The sequence below is a fragment of the Lepidochelys kempii genome, chromosome 22 (assembly GCF_965140285.1).
Source record: "Lepidochelys kempii isolate rLepKem1 chromosome 22, rLepKem1.hap1, whole genome shotgun sequence".
NCBI classification, from domain to species: Eukaryota; Metazoa; Chordata; order Testudines; family Cheloniidae; genus Lepidochelys; species Lepidochelys kempii.
In genome coordinates, this window is record NC_136401.1 from 10,458,449 (window position 1) to 10,481,002 (window position 22,554).

Sequence of the window (22,554 nt, forward strand, 5' to 3'; positions counted from 1 at the left end):
TTCAACACCTGTTTAAAGGGGGAGTCAGTCAAAAAACTCTGCCACCCTGTTATACCATCTGTTAATTGGTTATATACATGCCTTCCACTTAATTCAATGCTTGGTTTACTTGATCAGATTCTTAGTAACCAAATCTCTCTCTCTTTCTCTCGTGTGTGTGTGTAAATAGAATAAATAAACCAAACAATAAAACTTCAGCATTTATTTTGATCCATTTTGATTGTTTTAGGCAGGTAGTTATTTGGATAATTGATTAAAATACTGGGTATGCAATTAATTAATACCGACGGCCAAAAACTTAGAATAAATTGATAGAAAAGGAACGCAAGAAAGATTGTTACGATATTAAGATAAATTCAGCTAAACGCTGTCTTGTTCAGACTTTGTTATTAATATTATGAACACTATCATGCGCTACACAATCCATTATATACACCCTGGTGATCATAGGGCTAACAAAATCACTGAATTATTTCAGTTAAAGGAAGGATTTGATAAGAATAAGAAGAAAGTCTTATAATACTTACCTACATTACAAAGCACTTTGAGGTGTTTGGATGAAAGATGCTATAGAAGGTCAAAATACTATGTATTATTATTTATTATAGTAAACTCTTTCTTTAACACCTTATAATGTAGCCTCTTGGACAGCAGTGTTAGATGATTCTCAGCACTGACCATTGTTCAATGCAGCTAATAGTGTTTTTTTCTTACTAGTAAGATCCCTGACTGAAGCGTCACTCACTGATTTGACATTGTATTTTTTCTTACCTCTTCATCTCTTTGCCCAGATTTTAGGGTTATATTTTAGGATATATATACCATCACTCATGAATGTAACATTTCTGTTTTCTTTTCCCCAGAGTCTAACAGCATGAGTGTTTATGAAGTCACATGACATATCCTACTTTCTTCCGTCACCCCTTGGGTTGAGCAAAACATGCATGCGATGTGTTTCTTAGCATGAGGGAGTCAGTGGGAGGTTGTTACCAGTGATGATAGCATGACATACTGTCTAATAAAGCACAAAAGCCTCTTTCCTCCGTTTGTTGTTTTTCAGTGTGGCGATGGTGTTAATTTTTCCATCACTCCACGGAGTGACGTTATAGTAAAGCTTTCCTGAATTATTGCTTTGTGCATTGCAGGGAAGGCCTGTGTAGGATGTATGTGCTCAGGTCCTGCAAGGCTCCTTCATTGTTTGCGAGATTAACAGAAGGCAGAAAATGCCTTCTTTTTTCCCTTTTCTTTTTCTAGCTTGTCAGTGACAAACCGAATGTCAGAATTTATGGGAATAAATTATGACTATAATAATTTGCCTTTAAAATGTAAATCAAGGATAGCATCAGTGAGGGACTGTCAAGGTTCCTTCTCCACTCTGAACTCTAGGGTACAGATGTGGGGACCTGCATGAAAGACCCCCTAAGCTTATTCTTACCAGCTTAGGTTAAAAACTTCCCCAAGGTACAAACTTTGCCTTGTCCTTGAACTGTATGCTGCCACCACAAAGCGTTTTAAACAAAGAACAGGGAAAGAGCCCACTTGGAGATGTCTTCCCCCAGAATATCCCCCCCAAGCCCTACACCGCCTTTCCTGGGGAAGGCTTGTTAAGAATCCTCACCAATTTGTACAGGTGAACACAGACCCAAACCCTTGGATCTTAAGAACAATGAAAAAATCGGGTTCTTAAAAGAAGAATTTTAATTAAAGAAAAGGTAAAAGAATCACCTCTGTAAAATCAGGGTGGTAAATACAGGGTAATCAGATTCAAAACATAGAGAATCCCTCTAGGCAAAACCTTAAGTTACAAAAAGACACAAAAACAGGAATATACATTCCATCCAGCACAGCTTATTTTACCAGCCATTAAACAAGAGGAAATCTAACGCATTTCTAGCTAGATTACTTACTAACTTAACAGGAGTCGTAAGTCTGCATTCCTGATCTGTTCCCGCAAAAGCATCACACAGACAGACCAATCCTTTATTCCCCCCCACACACCTCCAGATTTCAAAGTATCTTGTCCTCTCATTGGTCATTTTGAGTTAGGTGCCAGCTAAGTTACCTTAGCTTCTTAACCCTTTGCTGTTGAAAGGATTTTGCCTCTGGCCAGGAGGGATTTTATAGCACTGTATACAGAAAGGTGGTTACCCTTCCCTTTATATTTATGACAGGGACCTTCTGCTTTCTTCCTGTTGCACAGGCAGGTGCTGGCATCAGATCAGCCCAACTAGACAGCCAGTATAAAATAAAGTTAATTGGACTTACTGAAAAATCAGATGGGCTCAGCCTCATGCTAATTCCTCAGTCTATGATTTAATATGACATTGGAGATGAAGGACTGGGAAGGTGCTGAAGGACTGACTAACCCAATCAGCAGAGCTGTAAATTACACTTCTGAGATTCCCGATGGCAGCTTGAGAGGCTCTGATAAAATCGCAAGGGGTGAATAAAACCTAGCATGGAAGCAATTTGTCAGGATTTCCAGGCTTACATCGATTAGAATTTAAGCTTCATTGTTCTTCTCTTTCTCTGTTTAAAAAAATGTCTAGTTTAATAGTATGTGAAATGCCAGCTGGGATTGCAGACCTGTGCATGTGGAGAGTTGCCTCTAAACTCAGGATCGGTTGCACTAAAAATTAAACAAATACATTGAGAAAACAGTGGCTGCCTCTGAACATAATGATTATTTTTGTGAAAGACTGAGGTTCAATTCCCAGCACTGTCTCTTGATCCGTAGGCCATTAGAGGCTGCAAAAGTTGTAGACGGAACACCTTGTTGCCAGGAAGAAACAAACCCCTTCTGACCAGTGCAGGAGCAGTAGTGATGGGATTCAAAGGGAATCCAGTCTAACCCTAAGCTGATGGATGGTCTCTGTAATGTGATGACTTTGAGGGAAGGGAAATGGATCTTTTTTAAACTCCTCTCTCCGCTCTGCAATGATTATCACATTCAGTGCTGCAGGATGGGAGGGTTGCTCCATGAGTATCTGTTTCTCCCAGGCCTCCTCAGAAGCTCTGCTGTTTGCAGTTGTTGGCCTGTTTCCTCATCTACTGTAGATAGAAAATACTGTACAGCAGGATTTGGGAAAGAGAACTGAGAAAAAATATGTTCATAAAATTAAGACTTCTTCTGTCATAGAAGCACATCCCTGCATGTGGTAGATAGTAACACCTTTCAGCTGCCTTTCTGTTACAATTGAAATTGATTGCAATGTACTCGGCTGTTTAATATCTTGGGTCTCTTTTCTCTCGTTATAGCCATGTTACAGAAGATCATCTTGTCTTGTGTGAGTAGAGACATAGCGAACAGATGAATCTATTCAGCCAAACACTGCTCCTGTAATTAGCTATCACCATGGAGCACCACAGCAGGGACGAGATGGACTCAAAAGAGGAAAGTCCACAGGTGTGGTCTGAATCTACTGAGCAGGAACAGAATACTGCTCAGGTGACTAGTGGCTCCTAGAAATTTCTCTAATTATTTCTTAGAGTGAGGGATTGAGTTGGGCTTGCTTGCAGCAGGTCAACAAGCTCGTACTTTTTTTCCAGAGCCTGCCATCTTGTGCTCCAGAAGCTAAGCTTGAAAAGAAATCGAAGCCTAGCCCCTATGTTTCCAAAGTAAAGCTTTAGCAATTGAACTGAGTGTAAGCCAATGCTGTGAAGTGTGTCTGAGTTTGCAGACAGCCTGAAACAATAGCTCTGAGAGATATTAACTATCTCTATTCATTTTGAGGGGTGTGATCTCTGGAGCCTATCAATGGTCATTTAAATGTCAACATTGTTCACAATTTCACTGCTAGTATAAGCACGCAGGGCAGGGGGACAACAATCCATAAGAAGCTTTGCACAATCTGCTGGTACAGGCATCAGAAGTGGACATAGCTGGGCTTGGAAGCATGGGTGGAAGCTTGGGAAAGAACCACAGTTTCTTCCTTTCTAATTGGACCTGGTTAAAGTTTTGTGGTAGTGTAGGAGGGAGTGATGCCAGAAGGAAATATGTAGTTTCCAGTGACTGCTACAGCCAAATCCTTCTTTTATGTGTAAGGATTCATCAAATTAGTCCAACTGATGTCAGTAGGATTAGTCACATGACTAAGACAAGACCATAATTCATACGTAGTAGATTCCTACTGCCATTTTTTCATTGTAAGCATAACAGAAAGTCACATCACACATCCTCTTTTCTTTAATTTTCTAGCACCAATGTGGATCAGTTCAAAGCATCACTGTCAAGAGTAATATCGTATATACAGATTTTTTTTTAAACCATGGTTATTATTGGGCCTTAGATTTATGAAAAATCTCATTTACTTTACATTGCTTCTCTTTCACTCTTTGCATTTCACTCAGTTTGGACAGCAAAACTGAGATTGATTAGTTTCACATTAGTTTCAAATCAGTTTCATGTTTACTTCTCAAATATTAGTAAGATACCATTTCTCAGAGTCTCAGCAGTGCAGAGGAATGATTTAAAATATACATTAAAAACAATTATTCAATTTTTGTTGAGCCGAATTTGCACAGGATTGTGAGTAAGGCCTTGGAATCCTGGCTATCCCAATAACTTGCTCTCTGGACTTTGCAAGAAACTGCATTTCTCTGTACCTCAGCTCCTCCAGCTGTAAAATAGAAATAACAATACTTACTACTTCTGGCTATTGCACAGGGGTGTTGTTGAGGGTTCATTAGTATTTTCACAGCATCCTGGAAATGAAAGGCTCTGTATGCATACCATGTATTAGTCTCATCATTGTTATTAGTTTTGAAATGGCATTTTATTTTACAAGATCTACAGTAGTGCCTAAACTAAGATGCTTATGTTTTTTCTTAGAAAAATATCCCAAAAGATCAAGCAAAATCAATTATTTTATAACAAGTTTTAATAAAATAAGATTAATTTTATTTCAAACTCTGTGAAAGTGCAGTACCTGCGTATACTTTGGCTAAGATACTTTGGAAATAGAGATCTAAAGTTAGGTTCCTCACTCCATATTCAGGTGTCTAAATAAATGGCCCAGTTTTCAAAAATGCTGAGCACTTCAGCTCAAAGTTGTCAAGAAGAGAACACTTGCCTACTGGCAACAAGATTGAGAACAACTCATTTCAGACAGGCCACCGTGGACAACAATTTCCAGTCACTACCTGGGTAGATATGAACTGCTGGCCTGGAGGTGCAGTCTCTATATCCCATTAGCAGCTTTAGGAGCATCAAATAGTTTTTGCGATTATATTTTTTTCCCATTCAAATAGCTTTATGAATGTACATCTTACAGGGAAACAGTCCCACATATCACATTCTAATATCACAGATATAGTAGTATCATTTGCAGCAGCATCAGTAAGTTAATGAACTATTTTAGCTGTTCAAATAAGAACTAAATAATTACCATCCAAATACAAAACTGAGTGAATGAAATAATATAAATCCACAAGATTGCATTAAAATAAATTGAAAAAGTATATAAACAATTAACAAGGCTTGTCCTGTATCATATCTACTTCTTTTTGCAAAAATCAGAAGGGAGAAGAATGATCCAAGAACTAAGTGTTAGGGATGGCTGTGTATAAATATTTATGTCTCTAGTTAAAATGCAGAGTAAAAAGGAAAAGTTGTAGTGATTTTTATGTCCAGGTTTCTACCTCACTGGCATTTAGATTAGGCTTCTCAGTTCAAATTATACAATGATTTTTGTGTTATGTCCATAACAATTGGCTATGTAGAATGGACTCAGGAGGCCTTTACATGATGAATTTGGCTATTCTGAGTGTGTTTGTGGACACTTTCACAGAGACATTTATTTAAGGATATCATCTTCATTTCTTCTCCAGGTGCACTTTGTCCCTGAAGGTGGAACAGTGGCACAAATTGTGTACAGTGATGATCAGGACCGTCCCCCGCAGCAGGTGGTCTACACAGCAGATGGCACCTCTTACACCTCAGTGGACACCTCGGAGCACACGTTGGTTTACATCCATCCTGTGGAGGCTACGCAGGCACGTGTAGTTCCACATCCGTCCCCTTTCTGCCCCCTCTGGGCCTTACAGAGTAATAATTTAATTCAGGATTAAAGCCAGCTACCTGCAAAGTTATATGGTTTGTATTAATGGCCATCAGCTGTGCATAGCCACCTCTCTAACCATTGGTGAAGAGGGAGTATGTACTATTCATTCCAGTCAACTCTGCATATGTGGTAATCAAGGGATGTCGGGGCTATTAACCACAAAGTACTGGCTATTGCACTTCAGTTAGACTGGACTGTAATTAAATCAAAGGTGTTTTTAATCACTGGAGAAATTCTGCCTGCACTATATATATATATAAAATGCTAAAAGCTGTAGGTTGTGAATACTTAGGAGAGGGAAGAGGTGCTGCTTAATCCATGCTTTTCTTGGAAACAGTCTCCTTATTTTGCACAGCACAGTTCTGGTAATTAATAATAATAGAGTCTGCACTTGCACAGCACTTCTTGTCATAGGATCTGAAAGCATTGGCTCTAACCCAATAATCCTTATTTAGGCAAAAGAATTGATTTCAGAGGCCTGATTTTTGTCCTGCATAATTATTAGATTAAATAAATATCTAATAACTGCTGTTCCTGATAGTATATAGTTTATGTGATATATATATGTATGTATCTAAATCACCATGTGTATATATAATATATTTAAAGGGAGAGAGTCCTTGTCAAGAGCATTTAATCCCTTTGCTGATATGGCAGCATTCATATTAACATTGTAAAGGAACTGTATTTGGTATATGGGGCAACACCAGAGTTGCCTTTTGCCTCATTTTCCACCTATGTCATACAGCTCTGAGCTAGTATATACAGAGTTTCTCATACTATGGTGCATAGGCTGCCAGCAGTCTTCAAGTCCCATCCAGTTTGAGAACAAAGTAGTGAGGGACTGAGGTGTTGAGAGGAGATGGCTCACAAGTGGAAATTGCCTAGAAAGTTACTAATCATGGACCTCAAAAGGCCCTCAGACTTAGATGCTGTAGTTTGTAAATAGGACAGTAACTTAAATCTGAGCACAGTGCATTATAAAGCACGGATTGAGTTTTTACCGTATTGTGTTTATTCAACCTACAGCCAGACCCCTTCAAGCTGTGATATTTTTAAATCTCAGAAGCCAAGTAGAGTTGACCTTGGTCAGTACTTAGTTTTCCTAGGGTTTTCTCTTCCCAGATGCTGTGAAAAGCAGTGACTGTGGTTCACTGGGTGGCACTCCTTCTAGTTATCAAAACAATGCTGGAGGTGTCATTTCTCACATGAAACTAAAACCCAACTTCCTGACCACTTGTCGCCATTAAAGATTGTTTAAATATAGGAGCTATTTGATACATCTTCTCCCACACTTGCAGAATGATGGAATTAGTAGTCTCCAACTTCTTTGATCCTGGCTCAATTCCATTTTACCTCTCTAAATCCCCCTGTAATTTCAGTTGAATCCAATATGTCTAAATTCTTGCCCTAAATTGTTCTGTAGTGTTGCTGTGTACTGTTAAACAGCTGTTGTATTTCATCCTAGAGGTTGTTACCCTTTAGCAATGGAGAAAAATATTATTCCATATATACGATCAGTAAAGTCTATAAACACCTGTTGGGTATCTGAATGAAAGGTGCTATATTAATGTGAAATTATTATCCTTTTATGGAGCTGCCACTAGTCTATATGGAGGCCACTGGTTTCAGTTTAATTTCTACATACATAGGGTTACTGGTATAAATTGAATACAGCTGCCACAGTAATATGCACTTTAGAACTTCAATAAAATAAATAATTCTTACATAGGTTGCGTCTTAACAGGACAGTAATTCTCCTTGTGTGATTTGGTAGTAAATTGAGGCCTGATTGGTAAGCCTTTTTCGCTTTGTTTAGACTCTGTTTACAGACCCGTCCCAAGTGGCTTATGTCCAGCAGGATGCCACAACACAGCAGGTGAGAAGCACTTTTTTCTATTGGATCCTGAATACTACAGTGAAGGAATTCTCAGGGAATGCAAAGGGGCACTGTGTATTCTACTGTGGATTTTGTATTAGACTGTGATACTTTGAGTTATGTCCAAAACAAATCGTGTTCTCTTTCAGTCATTCAGTACCAGCTTCTTGGTGATCACGAGCAACCAACCTTACAATAACAAGCCAGTGCTATCTTGACCAATGTGTGTGTAAATGAGTAGAAAAATTGTAGCAGAATTCAATTTTAAGCTTTAAAGGAGTTATATTACTACTACTCTGATTTGTTTCTCCTTAATATTATGAAAAATCCCTCAACAGTGTCCCTTTAAATGGGAGAATCGATCTGTGTGATTTTTTTGTTTTGTTTTGTTACTTCTTTTGGTTTTTAGTGTAGTCACAGGTAGCCAGGGCTTCTAAGTTTCCTCATACAGGGTCTGATCCAAAGACCATTAAAGTCAATGGAGTCTTTCTACTGATGTCAATGGACTATGGATCCAGTGCTTAATTTGCCAAACATTTCTCAGGTGTTTCTTAGGAAAGTGATTGTAAGGGCTAAATGGTTAAATTACTTGGTCCATGTCTGATATGTGTATTCCAGGCTTTCTGCTTGATGTGCTCACCAGTTTGAAATTGACTGGGAGCAGCATGAAATTGAGAACTGTGGTTGTGAAGGCTGGATGATGTAAGATTTTTTTTTTCTGGGTGGGTGGGGAAGGATTGTTTTTCATTGTATCTAATATATATCTAGGGACTGGATAGTTCAAGGAAATGGTAATAAGATATGGATACTTTCACTTCTAAGTTATTGGTTCAAAGTCAGCCCTAGTCATTACTGATTTAAAAATCATTACCATTTGATAGCTGTTTCGTAATCTGTATGAAGTGAAATGGTAGCTCTCAATCAGTTCCACAGTATAAAAGCTACCACTACAATTGACTCTATCCTGCAACCTTGTTGACAGCCTCAGCAGAGACTCGAAGGAATGAACGGAGACAGAGAACAAGGTCCTTTCTCACTGCTAGAAAGAGACCCTCCAAATCAGGGTTGAGGCACATTGGTAGAATTGTGAAGAAAGCTTTCAGTGCTGTTGTCTGTGCTCCACCTATTCTGTGAATAGAGGATTGCAGTCCATAGTTGCCAGTCTGGCATTTTTTATTAGATTGGATTCACATTTAAAAATAACAAACATCCCCCACCCTTATTATTGTCTGTTTAATCTGTGTTTTTTCAGCAGGCTTTTAGCTGTAAATGTATGATCAAACTTAAAATCAGAAACCTTATGTACACAATGCAAGTTATACACTTAAAACACAGCAAAGATACTGGCTCCCATCCCCATACATACGGTATCTCCTGATAATGACAGGATATGCCACGTGAGTACTAAGCACTTTATCTCTATATCCCCAACCCTCCCACCAAGTTCCCGCCCCTACACCAACATCTTTTAATATCATAATTTTCCCAGGATAGGACTTCCATGTTTTTTGTGAACCATTATCATATCATTAGAGCAGCTGCTGCTTCTGCGAGTGTTATACATACACATTTCCTGTGTGAAATCTGAGCTAATCATAGCAGTTAAAATGATAGTGAAGGCTCCTCCTGTCTTTCAAAAGAACTTGGTATGAAAGGGCCATTCCAAGTTTTTTTTTAAAAGTAATGTTGATTCCTTACAATGCGTGTAATGGAGATGAGAGTAACAATGTGTTTGAAGTGTGATATATATGGAGGTGCTAATATGATATATGCACAGACACAAGCTTTGTGTGAACGCCTCATTGCTGGCAGGTCTGGAGGCATGCCACTGAATAATGATGCCTATTGCATTGCCATTTGGCATCAGGAAATGTCAATACCCGACAGTTAATTTCAGCTGTCTTCTTGGCTGAATCCTGGTCATTTTCACACTGTTCTCTGCAGCCCTAATTTGAAAGCAATTTTATAAATTAGACCAATTAAAACAACAACAAACTCAAAGGAACTAGGAACTTGAGTATCCATGTATTTTGGGTGTTTTTTTTTTTTTTTTTTGTCTGTTCCCTGAGAGAATACTTTTTAGCCTTTTGGGGAATTGCACTAATTTACAGCTCTCTAAAGCCTGGTCTACACTAAGTGGGGGGAGATCGATCTAAGTTATGCAACTTCAGCTACGTGAATAATGTAGCTAAAGTCAACGAACTTAGACCTACTCACCGCGGTGTCTTCACTGCGTTGAGTCGACAGCTGATGCTCCCCGTCAACTCTGCCTGCACCTCTCGCTCCGGTGAAGTACCAGAGTTGACGGGAGAGTGCACAGCGGTTGATTTATTGCATCTAGACTAGATGCGATAAATCGACCCAGCTGGATCGATCGCTGCCTGTTGATCCTGCGTGTAATGTAGACAAGCCCTAATATACTAGCCAATGCATCCGTTCTGTTGTGCCCACTCTAGCCCATAGGGAAGCCTGGGCTGTTCTAATATTATCTCTTTTAGAGCAGAACTAGAATTAGAAAACATATACCACCTCCATGTATATATCTATAAGAGGGACTTCCTCCCTCTCTGCTCTTGACTGCACACCTTTAGTCTGGTTTTTGATCATCATTTAGTTCTCTCAAGGCCTCTCTATAGATGGACAAGGGTTTGTGTCTCAGTTGAAAGACTGCTTATATAATTATATACAACACAAGCGCCAGTGCAGTGGTAATGGTTAAGAAAGGTGAAAGTTCAGACAGGACAGTGATGAAGATCATGTAAAATACCTGCACGGATAAGTAGAAAGCAGCACTCAGAAGTCAGGAAAGGTCATTCCTGTAATGTTAATTCAGCAGTTTTACACAGCTAAATTGTTCTATGGGAGAAGAAAATTAATACACTCAATAATACTGTAAATTAAGATGTGCGTTACTATAAAAAGGAAAAAAGAATAGAAAAATACTGCACGTGCCATGTGGCCAACTAAGGGGGGCAGTAGATAATGCTAACTTTTGGAATCCCAAGTTTTGAGGGCTTCATCTCTCAACTTATTCTCATTATTACTAGTTTCTTTAATGTATTGTCCCTTGGCTTGTTAAAGGAAAAGAAACAGAGAAGAAATTAGGGAGCTATAGTCTTTGTTGCAAGGGAAAGGAAAAGGGAGGGAAAAGTGTGTATATGGGAAGAATAAAAGAAAAAATAAAGTCCCTGGTGCACTAGTTCTAGCAGGAGCCAGCTAGCTAAAGGGCATTTAAGCACACTTGCACCTAGCATGGTTTTAATCCCAGACTGGAAAGGACCTTAAATTAAAGCTGAAAGCTGGAGATGGACTATTCCAAAGCTGCAAAATTCAGATCTGGATTCAAAACCCTTTCCCTCAAATTCAGGAATGCTTGGGTCCAGGTGCTTTGTTCAGGCCCATCATCTGCACCAAAAACACCTTTAGAACTCTGCATTTTTTTCATCTTGTGAAGAGCTCCAAGAAGCTTTGTATGCAGGGCATTGCCCATATGTAAGTGACTGATGGAAATGCTGCAGTGCTAAAATGAGTGCCTATGATTTTAGGTAACTGTGCTCTTGCCTGCTGCTGCTCAGAGCATGAATTCCACCAACCTCTCTGTGCTTGGCAACGTTGCCGAATCCCCGCAGCAAATGGCTCTGGAGCAGGGTCCACAAGCAGACAGAGTAAGTTGCCAGGACCCCATTTCTTTTAAATGTAAAGGTACTCTGATTTCACTGCTCCATGGAAACAGATGATTAAATATGTCCTGATGCAGGAAGCGATGCAAAAAGAGTTTTAGTGAAGGCTTCTACAGCTTTCCACTGTCTTGTCATGCAATGTGGGACTTTTTTGAGGGGGTGAGGGATATTTGTTTAATGTATAGTGAAACATGTTCTAGGGACTGTTCTATCTGAAGCAATCACTTTAAAGCAGCGGTTCTCAAACTGTGGGTCGGGAACCCAAAGTGGGTCTGGACCCCCTTTGAATGGGGTCACCAGGGCTGGGTTAAACTTTGGCTGAAGTCCAAGCCCCACTGCTCAGGGTTGAAGCCAAAACTTGAGGGCTTCAGCCCTGGGCGCCAGGACTCAGATTGCAGGCTCCCTGCCTGGGACTGAAGCCCTTGAGCTTCAGCTTTGGCCCCCCTGTCCGGAGTGGTGGGACTCGGGCAGGCTTAGGCTTCAGTCCCACTTCCTGGGGTCAGGAAGTAATTTTTGTTGTCAGAAGTGGGTTGTGTTGCAATAAAGTTTGAGAACCCCGCTTTAAAGTATTCTCCAAAGGCTTTGAGTATCAAATTTAGTAATCCCTACTATTATATGTGACCAGTGACTGTTGGTCTCTTTTTGGTAGTCTGTTAAGACCGGTTTTACAATATATAATCTTTCTTATTCTCTGTCTGAGATACCTGTTTTGGAGGTTGGATATTTTTGTACATTGTGTAGAATTTACCTCTGCTTTTTTGTGTGGGTGAAGAGAAAGTAAATCTTCATTAAAATCGGAGCTAAAACCAAATACCCTTTAGCTATTAAGAATCAGCCTCATTATCTTATGTTGTTAGGGTTTTAGATCTTAATTATCTACTGCCTTATTGAACTCTGCCTCTGTGTGTATGTGTGTGTACACATGTGCATGTGAGATAAAGTGTGTGTGTGTGAGAGAGAGAGAGAGTGTGTGAACTCTGCCTCTGTGTGTATGTCAGGTGTTGTTTTCATTTGCTTTCGTGATAGGAGGGAGAAGATCATATGCCAGAGCATTGAATAATTGCATTTTATAAATCAAAATAAATTAAACTAGCCCATGGAGACCCAAGGTACTTTCTTCAAGCACAGATAGGGAGTGGGATTTGTTTAGTTGCTAAGACCCTCTGTGAAGATTCAAAATTCCTCTCATTTGATGCATCCTCCCCACATGTCACTCTTTTATGGGGTTAGGTAGATATTTTCACAACGCGCCTACTGGGCAAGGTTCACAGTACTGTGAACAGTGAAGCATTACAGGGCACATAGCCTCAGCAGTGATATACACATGATTTCACTTTCTCTCCTTCTCTGTTTGGTTACCAAAGGAAACAAACAGGTGAAGAGTAGATTGTCAATAATTTTGTTTTCTTGCCTTTGTGTTAAAGGTGATGATCTAATTGTGAGCTTTGATCCCCTCTGGATAGGAGAGCCATCTAACTCTGTGTTGTGAATTTTTTCCTCAGGCATCATTACCAGTGCATAACCAGGTATTACCTCCTATGGAGGCAGTGGATAGTTCTGATCCTTTAGCACCTCTCCAGAACCCAATGGGGAGGATGGAAACGAAAGAGGAAGAGGATGACGATGACGAGGATGATGAAGATGAAGACGAAGACGGGGAAGACACCGACTTGGATGAATGGGACCCAGATCCACCTCGACCCTTTGACCCCCATGATCTGTGTAAGCATAAGAGGAAGCATTTAGTTTATTGCCCTCTTCCCCCAAAGGTAGTTGGTTCTTTTCTCTTTCCTCCTTCTCTGTGGCTGTTGTTTTAAAAAGAGGCAGCTAACTTTATAACCCATTATAGTGGTTCCAATCCTTCGGGCAAAAATTCAAATAGGAATCTTACCTTTCTCAACCATTTGGTAAGTGGAGTCGAAGACCATGTAGGGCTTTAGAGGTCATAGCCAACACCTCAGATTGCACCTAGAAGCATATATACTCACACCAGCCTATCTGACTTTGAGAGTATGCAGCTGCATTCTCCATGAGCTGGGGCCTCTGAGAAGCTTTCAAGGAGTGAGTGCACTGTTTGCTTATAAGTAAAACGGGAGGCTTCTCTTCTATGTTTCGCTTTAAGATGACAACCTTCTTAAAGCATAAAGAGACCATTGGCCTGAGTGCTGTGGTACCTGCATCAGTTTCTGGCAAGTATTCAGGTCAGAGGCGGTTAAAGGGAAATCATATCTTATGTGTAAGGGCCTTTCTTTATGCCAGTGCATGGGAATTCATGTCAGTTATTCATTTCCTCTCTGACTGTGTTGCAGGGTGTGAAGAGTGTAATAACTCACATCCCTCGGTGTGTCCGAAACATGGACCCTTGCACCCAATCCCAAACCGGCCAGTGCTGACCAGAGCAAGAGCCAGCCTCCCCCTGGTGCTCTATATAGACAGGTTCCTGGGGGGAGTGTTCTCCAAAAGACGCATTCCCAAACGCACACAGTTTGGCCCCGTGGAGGGACCTCTGGTCAGACAAACTGAACTGAAAGACTGCTACATCCATTTAAAGGTAACACTCTGAGGGTGTGTGTGTGTGTGTGTCTGAGAGAGAGAGAGAGAAAGAGAGACACCTTACACCTACTTGTTTTTCATGCCCTAGAATCTGTTGTTCTGACTTTATCAGAGGTGTTCTCCTGACACCTTCAGCTTACTGCAGTGCAACTGTTCCCAACCATGTACAGCCAGAGAGCTACTTAGTCATCCAAGGTAGTTGCAGGGAGCCATAAAATAGTCAAGGTCCACATCCTGATTCTATTGTGCTGTGACACACATGATTCACTGTTAGTAGACTTAAAGCAGAGTGTCAACACAAACGTTGCAACTCCGTCTCAGGACATTTTGCAGCCATTGCTTTGTGGCATGCTGTGACTTCAGTTGCCAAATTTCTTCTTTCTGCCTCTTCCTCCCCTGACTTCTAAACAGAAGGGGGATTTTCTCCCTTTTTCAAGTCTGTTTGGATAAAAGAGGAGGGATTTGAATGGCTCTGATCTATTTGCTCACTGATTTGGATGCAGGGAGTACTCCTGTATTCAGTGGAGGTAAGGCCACAAAGAGCTTTGAGAATCTGTAGAGGCACCGACTGATGACCACTAGTCCATATAACCTAATACATTAGGTCTTTGCCATCTCCAGCTTCCATGGCCCATTTGCAGAGGTACATCAGGTATAGATGAATGAACATACTTCTTTCACTCACCATCTGAGGAAGGGACCACTGTCTTTGCATGTCCCTTATAATCATGGATCCCATCTGTGTCTATTTTTAAGCCCCTTCCTAAGTTCCATCTGTTGCCGGAGTCCTGTGGGGAAAGTGAAAATCTCAGCTCTGGCTGCATTACCTTCCTCATGGAGAAGCTGTCGTTGTCAGAACAGATTTTTAAAGGCTCAGGTTCCTTTGTTTTATGTGACCACTGTGGAATGTCGACTACTCTGTGTATTTTGGTTTTTGCCTTAGGTGTCTCTTGAGAAAGGTGACAGAAAAGACAGGGATTTACAAGAGGATCTGTGGTTTGAGCTGTCCAGTGAGGCGCTTTGTAACTGGATGATGTTTGTGCGTCCAGCCCAGAACCACCTGGAGCAGAACCTGGTGGCATACCAGTATGGCCACCATATTTATTATACAACAATTAAGAATGTGGAGCCCAAACAGGAACTGAAGGTAAGAGACTTCAGTGCTCACCCATCATGATTCCCCTTCATAGTGGGAAAGAATGTAAATTGAATTGTAGAAAATAACCCAAATACCCAATGCAGTTAAAATCCCACCTATGCTACAAATTGAAACCCTGTTATCCCTGGACTTGGTTGTTACTTTAGTGTAGACAAAGCCTTTAGCATTAGCATTTGTTGCTCTAAAATAGTCTGAGCAATTTCTTAACCTTTTTAGCTTGGTAAAGCATATGGGACCTGATCCACAGTCCACTGAAGTCAGGAGACAGATTTCAGAGTAGCAGCCGTGTTAGTCTGTATTCACAAAAAGAAAAGGAGGACTTGTGGCACCTTAGAGACTAACCAATTTATTTGAGCATAAGCTTTCGTGAGCTACAGCTCACTTCATCATCCGATCAGATCCTAAGTGAGGAAGCTTAAAATAAAACGTATACAAATGATCTCTCTCTCTCTCGTAGTGTACTCTTAGCAGCCATCTTGACTTGTACTCCTCTGATTATAACCTAACTAGTACTGCAGCAGCTTTATGCTCTGTTTTCCTCTTCCACTTCGTCCCACCCGCACATGAACATCATTGGCTGCTGGAGTACTAGTGCTCTGTAAACTAATGAGGTCTCTTACTTCACTCAACTTTCCTGTGACTTTTTAAACTTACACTCCGCACATGGAATCTAATTTTTAGGTTTCTGGTTAAGAACATGTTGAAGTTACTTTTTGTTCCAGACTGAAAACATTTTAATTCAATTGAGCTTAGTGCGGGATGGTTGGGAGAGGCTGCTTTAATTTCAAACATCTATTCTGAGAACTAATTAGAAGGCTGATTGCTGCTGTCAGGAATTTTCTTGCTTTTGTCTGTGTCCTTCTCCCCCCCGGCCCCCAATCGCCTGCCTTGTCTACACACAGAAGTTTCAATAGTTTAACATAAATCTGTTTTAAATCCAAGTTCTGAAATCAGTGCAAAACCCTGTGTAGAGACACTTTTATTTTGATGTAAGAGTGACATTTTTTGTTTTAAATCTGTTCCAAATCATTTTAAGCTGAATCAATATAAGCCTGGTTTATATCAGTATCAGTGTCAATGTGGCCTTTTGTTCCCGTTTAACTAAGGCTACCTCTACACTAGAAACTTCCTAGTGCTGCCGCGGGAGCGCTCCCATGGCAGCGCTTTGAAGGATGAGTGTGGTCACACGCAAGTGCTGGGAGAGAGGTCTCCCAGTGCTCCTGGTAATCCACCTTCTCAAGGGGAATAGCTCTGAGCACTGGGATTTTTCAGATCCCTGAGCCAGCAAGTGAGAGCACTATAAAATGTAAGTGTAGACAAGCCCTAAATCAATGTGAAATCGCACTGTGGATAAACCAGCGCAGATCTGCGTGTTGACAAGCCCTTAATTGTGTTTCATGGTTTAGTCGTGCCATTTGGGGGTAAAAATCAGGCTGATAACAGAGAGTTAAAATATCTCCATTGTATATTTTCCTTTCCCCAATTAGGCATTCATGAAACAATAAGTTGGGTGTAAGAAATGTACTCGGTCCTCCCAGAAGTGAAATACACAAACGTGTCCCAAGTCTTTCACTCTGAAGGCTTTGTCTACACTACAGCTTATGTTGCAGAACTTATGTCACTGAGGGGTGTGAATAACCACCCCCACCCCCTGCCCGAGAGACATAGGTTACACCAACATAAGCGCCGGTATGGACAGCACTATGTCGGCGGGAGAGCTTCTCCCACCAACATAGCTACCGCCGCTCATTGGGGGTGGATTAATTATGTCGATGGGAGAGCGCTCTCCTTTCAGCATAGAGCGGCTACACCAGAGATCTGCATCGGTACAGCTGCGCTGCTGTAAGCTCTCTAGTGTAGATATAGCTTAAAATCCTGTTTAAGAATCATCTAAACAAGCCATTTGTAAATTCAGTCTTTTTAATGAGATGGGTTGGTAACCTCTGAATCCTGACTTTGACCCTGCCTCTACTGAAATCCTTATCCAAGCTGTAGTAATTTTCTGTCTTTCTTAGGGCTCTTCCCTCTTCATTAGGCTTCCTAAATCCCTATTCTCTAAATTACAGGGAGTCCAGGTTTTTCTTTAGGAAGCTGGAGCATGATGCTCCAATCCATTATTACCTTAGACACATTTTAAATGAATCTCTGCATGCCATGCTGCATATTGTCTGTAAAGAGAAAAGCGACCATCTCTTCTGGAAGAATCCCTGCTAAATATTTATTCCATCTTTTAAGTTTAAGATTAACCTCATTTCCTTTCCAAGTAGTGGTTACCATGTGTGAGATGAAGATTCACATTAGGAAACGGTACCTGGAAATTAAATGGATACACTTTGTGAGCAATGCTGTTTTATTCCTCAGTGGGGGCACAATGAACTCAGCAGGCTTTATCGCGGGTGAGAGGAGAAATACAAGTTATTGGGTCAGATGAGAGGACTAAATGCAGTGCTTAAGAAAGCCTCCAATGAATTCCCCTCACTTCGGGGTTCATCTAAGAAGATGCCTTTTTGCCTTGTGTGTCTGCTCCAGGTGTGGTATGCAGCCTCCTATGCAGAGTTTGTGAACCAGAAGATCCATGACATATCCGAGGAGGAAAGGAAAGGTAGTTGGTTCTTTTCTCTTTCCTCCTTCTCTGTGGCTGTTGTTTTAAAAAGAGGCAGCTAAGTTTATAACCCATTATAGTGGTCCCAATCCTTCAGGCAAAAATTCAAATAGGAATCTTACCTATGCCAGAGCTCCAGTATGGGGCCCTCCGTTTGCTGTTACACATGTTGAAATCAGGATAGTTCAGCCTCGTGCTTAAGGGCTTCAGAGTATTACCAGACGGTGGGCAAGGAATTTCCCCCCATGTATATGGGTATATTACTGGGGGTTGCTTTTCTCTGAAATGTCAGGTCGCTGATGGCGGTGGAGTCCTGTACTCGAAGTACCAATGGTATGATAGATCTGTGTTGCAGTTGTTTTTCTGGGAAGTTTTGTTGGACAGTGTAAAATACAACAAAACCTAACCTAAGCTAAGGAGAACATCCTCAGTAGGCAACCTCCTGTCTTAAATAACTGCTTCAGAGTCTCAAGGAGGTTTAACCACATCTACAAAGGAATTGATTTTTGCTGGTCCAATAAGCCAAGCTTAAGTTTCTGGGTATGTTGGACTGTATTTTTGTAATTATTTATTTGAAAGACTTATCTGTTATTTAGAAATGCAACTTAATATAGGGAGTTTGTTAGGAGAGCAGTGTAAATATTTAACCTGTCTCTGGCCTTCAATATAAATATTCCTCAATCCCATTCACTACCCTCTGCATTTTTCTGCAATCAGCTGATGTCAGCCTGTAGATCAGGGGTGCTAAGAGAGAAGCTTGCAAGCCACATAGAGCTATATGGTAGAGTGATTGCAAGACACAATCTTCAGTATGGAAATGTGTCCCACAGAGACTACTGGGGACAAAAGGGCTTGGAGAAAACTTGGGACATTTAACTGTTGATGACTGAGATGCTGTCATTGATATTTCCAACTTAATATAGTTCTCCGAGACCAAGAGAAGAACTGGCCATGTTATGAATGCAATCGTCGCTTCATGAGTTCAGAACAGCTCCAACAGCACCTCAACTCCCATGATGAGAAGCTGGACTTCTTTAGCAGGTACTTATGATTTTGCAGTAACTGAGTTTCCCAACTCCCAGCACTTTACGTCCTGTATATTGATAGCACTAATGATAGGTCAATCTCAAAAGATCTGGCTTTATTATCAATTATATAGCACTGTAGATATACGAGGTGTTTTACAGAACAGGTAAAAGAAAGGGCCTCTGACACCCAGGAATTTACAGTCCCACGCAGACAAACATGGGACAATGGTTCAGGCAAAAGAATATAGGGAGATATCACTGGAGAAGTGATTGGCATAGGTGGCTTTGTTTAAGAAGTGATATGAAGGAAGGGAAGGGCACTTATTATGTGGGAAGTAGGGGTACAATCCTGTCCTATTGAATTCAGTGAAAGTTTTGCCGTTAACCTCAACAGGGCCAGGATTTTAGCCGTTTGGATGCTTATTGAAATTACCGTGACCTCTTGAGTCTACAGAGTTGGGCTAGAAATCTCAAGAGAACCAACTTTCTAATGATATTTCTGGTGCATCAGCTCCCTGTTGGGTCAGAAATCGAAAGTACAGAAATGTCCAAAAATTACAAGTGAGAAAGATATCCACAAACATTTTAAACCTCGAAAGGTTTGAATCTAGAAATGGATGGCAGATCAGCAGGAGAGAGGGAAAATATCTCTTTATTTTTTCCGAACCTGATTGCCTGTCTCTCATTATCAAGTGAGTGCTAAAACATCCATGTAAAAAATGGACCCCCTCCGATTGCTGTCTGATATCAGTAGAGCAGCGTCTTTCTTGGGACAGATGTTATGCTTTCAGGCTTTAATGTTTTCCAGGATGCCTAGAGGGCTGCTACTAGCTGTCACTGTAGAGGACTTGATAAGAGCCAGTAGCTCCACTGTTTGTCCCTACAGTCCCACATCAAGTGACATATGTTTGTTTGGCATGGGGTTTTATTTCCATTAGAGGGGTGATAGAAATATGCACCAACCAGAGACCCAATTTTTGCTCCCAAGGTTTCTTCACATTTTGTAATATACTGGAGGCCATTATTACTGAACCGTCTGGGTAGTTCAGGGGTGATTGCTTAGAAAAGGTGCAGGAAAAGAGTGGAATCCAAATCCATGTCCTCTTTCTCTAACTTGGAGCGCTGTGTGTTCTGCAGAGCAAGAGGCAGAGGTCGCGGGCGAGGAAAGAGGAGGTTTGGGCCAGGCAGACGGCCAGGGCGCCCACCGAAATTCATGCGCTTGGAAATAACCAGTGAAAATGGGGAAAAGTGTGAAGAAGGAACACAGGTATATTTGGGGGAGCGGGGGAGAAAAATGTCATCTATGATGTAATCTCTTGATTTATGCCTGTGTTACTGGGGGCAGAATTCAGCCACTAGTTTTTATTGTTCTGGCCGTGGCACCTCAGCCTGGGGAAAGCACAGTAATTTATTTCTAACTTGCATTTCTACAGCACTTTTTATCCCAAAGCAATTCACCGCTTACTGGAAAACAGCTGTGGGATGGAACCTAGCAGCTGTTTAACAATACAACAGCAGTGACAGCATTACACAGCTGTGTAGGGTGGACAGTGGAAAAGGTCAGCTCCAGTTGAAACTGCAGAGGGAATTTAGGAATTTGGCTGGGACACTAGGGCCAGGTCTACTCGAGAAACTTGCTATATAATAATGTTGGTTAGGGGTGTGATTCTTTACAATATTTTTGTACCAGCCAAAAGCCTTAGATCCAGTTATACCAGCATAAAAGGTCCTTTTTCTGGTACAGGTTATTTCATTTGGGGAACTGATATAAGCTATCCCTGCAAAAAACCCGCTCTTTTGCCAGGAAAAGATGCACCTCACCTGGGAGGTGGGGAGTGTTGCTGGTATAGCTTTGCCAGCAAACTCTTTCTAGTGACCATCAGGCCTAGAGTTAATGCCCTTTCTTTTACGAAAAGTGTCAAAAGTGATCAATGGTTCAGTTTTCTGTCTCAGATGAAAACCGACATTTGGAGCAGTGATCTGCCCTTTGGCGTGATGCTGGGGCATTGGTTCAGTACTGACTCAGAGGGAAGATTGCATACGTTGCATACAAATGACTCTATTGCATCTTTTAAAGCCACACTTAGGAAGAGGCAGGTCCACCTAATTGGGGACTCCCTAACTACGAAGAACAGATAGACATGTCACCAGAACTGATCTGGAGAACAGAAGGGAGCTAAGGTATGGGATGTGAACCTGAGGCTGAAGAGGATCCTAATGAAAGCAGGAAAGAATCCACTGATTGTCATTCATGTGGGAACAAATGATACTGCTAGATTCTCACTGGGATGTGTTAAGGAAGACTATGCCAGGCTGGAGAAGATGCTTAAAGAAATGGAGGCTCAGGTGATCTTTAGTGGGATTCTACCTATCCCTAGAGGAGGAGAGCAAAGGCGAGACAAGATTAAGATGACCAACAGATGGCTCAGGCAATGGTGCTATAAAGGGGGCTTTGGGATGTTCGTCCACTGGTAGGCATTCTCAAACAGAGGACTGTTCTCATGGGATGAACTCTATTTGAAGAAAACAAGGAAGAAAGAAGTGGACAGCTGAGCATTGAGGATAGGGTAGAGACTAAAGGTAATCTAGGCATGGGCCCACACCTAAATGGATACTTTGCCTCAGTTTTTAATAAGGGTAATGAGGAGCTTGTGGGTAGTGGCAGGGTGGCTAGTGGGAGCAAGGATATGGAAGTCGAAACGACCACATCAGAAATGGAAGCCACACTCAAGAATTTAGGGGGACCAAATCCGGGTCCCAGATAATCTCCATCCAAGAACATTTAAGGAACTGGCATACGAAATGGCAAACCCAATAGTAAGGATTGTTAATGAATCCATAATCTCAGGGGTTGTACTCTATGGCTGGAGAACTGCAAATAAAGTATCTATATTTACGAAAGGAAAAAAAAAGTGATCTGGGAAACTACAGGCCTGTTTGTTTGAGCCCCGTGGCATGCCAGATGTTAGAACATATTGTGAAAGATAGAGTCATTAAAGGTAGCAGTAAATGGCAATTGGGATAAAGTACATCTTCGCTTTTAAAAAGGTAGATTGTGCTAGACCAACATGATCTTTTTCTCTGAAAAGAGAACTGATTTTCTAGACAAAGGAAATGCAGATCCAATCTGCCTGGATTTCAGTAAAGCATTTTGTACAGTTCCACAGTGGAAACTATTAGTTAAATTGGAGAAGATGGGGATTAATATGAGAATGGAAAGGTTAGTAAGGAACTGGTTAAAGGGGAGTCTACAGTGGGTCATACTGAAAGATGACCTGTCAGCCTGGATGGAGGTTATTCGTGGAGTTCCTCAGGGATCGGTTTTGGGACCAATCTTATTTAATGTTTTCATTAGTGACCTTGGCACAGAAAGCAGGAGTCTGCTTATAAAATTTGTGGATGACACAAAGTAGGGAGGTATTGCCAATGCGGAGGAGGACCAGAATATCGTACAAGAAGATTTGGATGACCTTTAAAAATGGAATAATAATAAGTCAAAGTGAAAGGTCATGAGTTTATGGAATAACAACAAGAATTTTTGCTATAAGCTGGGAATTTACCAGTTGGAAGTGGCAGAGGAGAAAAAAGATC

General features: G+C 41.1%; 1 protein-coding gene across 10 annotated transcripts in view; it reads left to right on the plus strand.

The window, feature by feature from the left end:
- Positions 1-22,554, plus strand: part of PRDM10 (PR/SET domain 10) — a 71,948-nt gene that overhangs the window by 12,945 nt on the left and 36,449 nt on the right. For 7 of the 10 annotated variants that reach the window (XM_073320984.2, XM_073320989.2, XM_073320982.2 and 4 more), the window contains 10 exons: positions 3,259-3,448; positions 5,830-5,994; positions 7,882-7,941; positions 11,487-11,606; positions 13,124-13,343; positions 13,931-14,172; positions 15,118-15,321; positions 17,863-17,935; positions 18,859-18,976; positions 20,101-20,230. In XM_073320984.2, the coding sequence (XP_073177085.1) occupies positions 3,356-3,448; positions 5,830-5,994; positions 7,882-7,941; positions 11,487-11,606; positions 13,124-13,343; positions 13,931-14,172; positions 15,118-15,321; positions 17,863-17,935; positions 18,859-18,976; positions 20,101-20,230 (1,425 nt within the window). In that variant the 5' untranslated portion in view covers positions 3,259-3,355. The remainder of the gene's footprint in view (positions 1-3,258; positions 3,449-5,829; positions 5,995-7,881; positions 7,942-11,486; positions 11,607-13,123; positions 13,344-13,930; positions 14,173-15,117; positions 15,322-17,862; positions 17,936-18,858; positions 18,977-20,100; positions 20,231-22,554) is intronic. The other 3 variants (XM_073320990.2, XM_073320992.2, XM_073320991.2) reach the window with 3 other exon arrangements.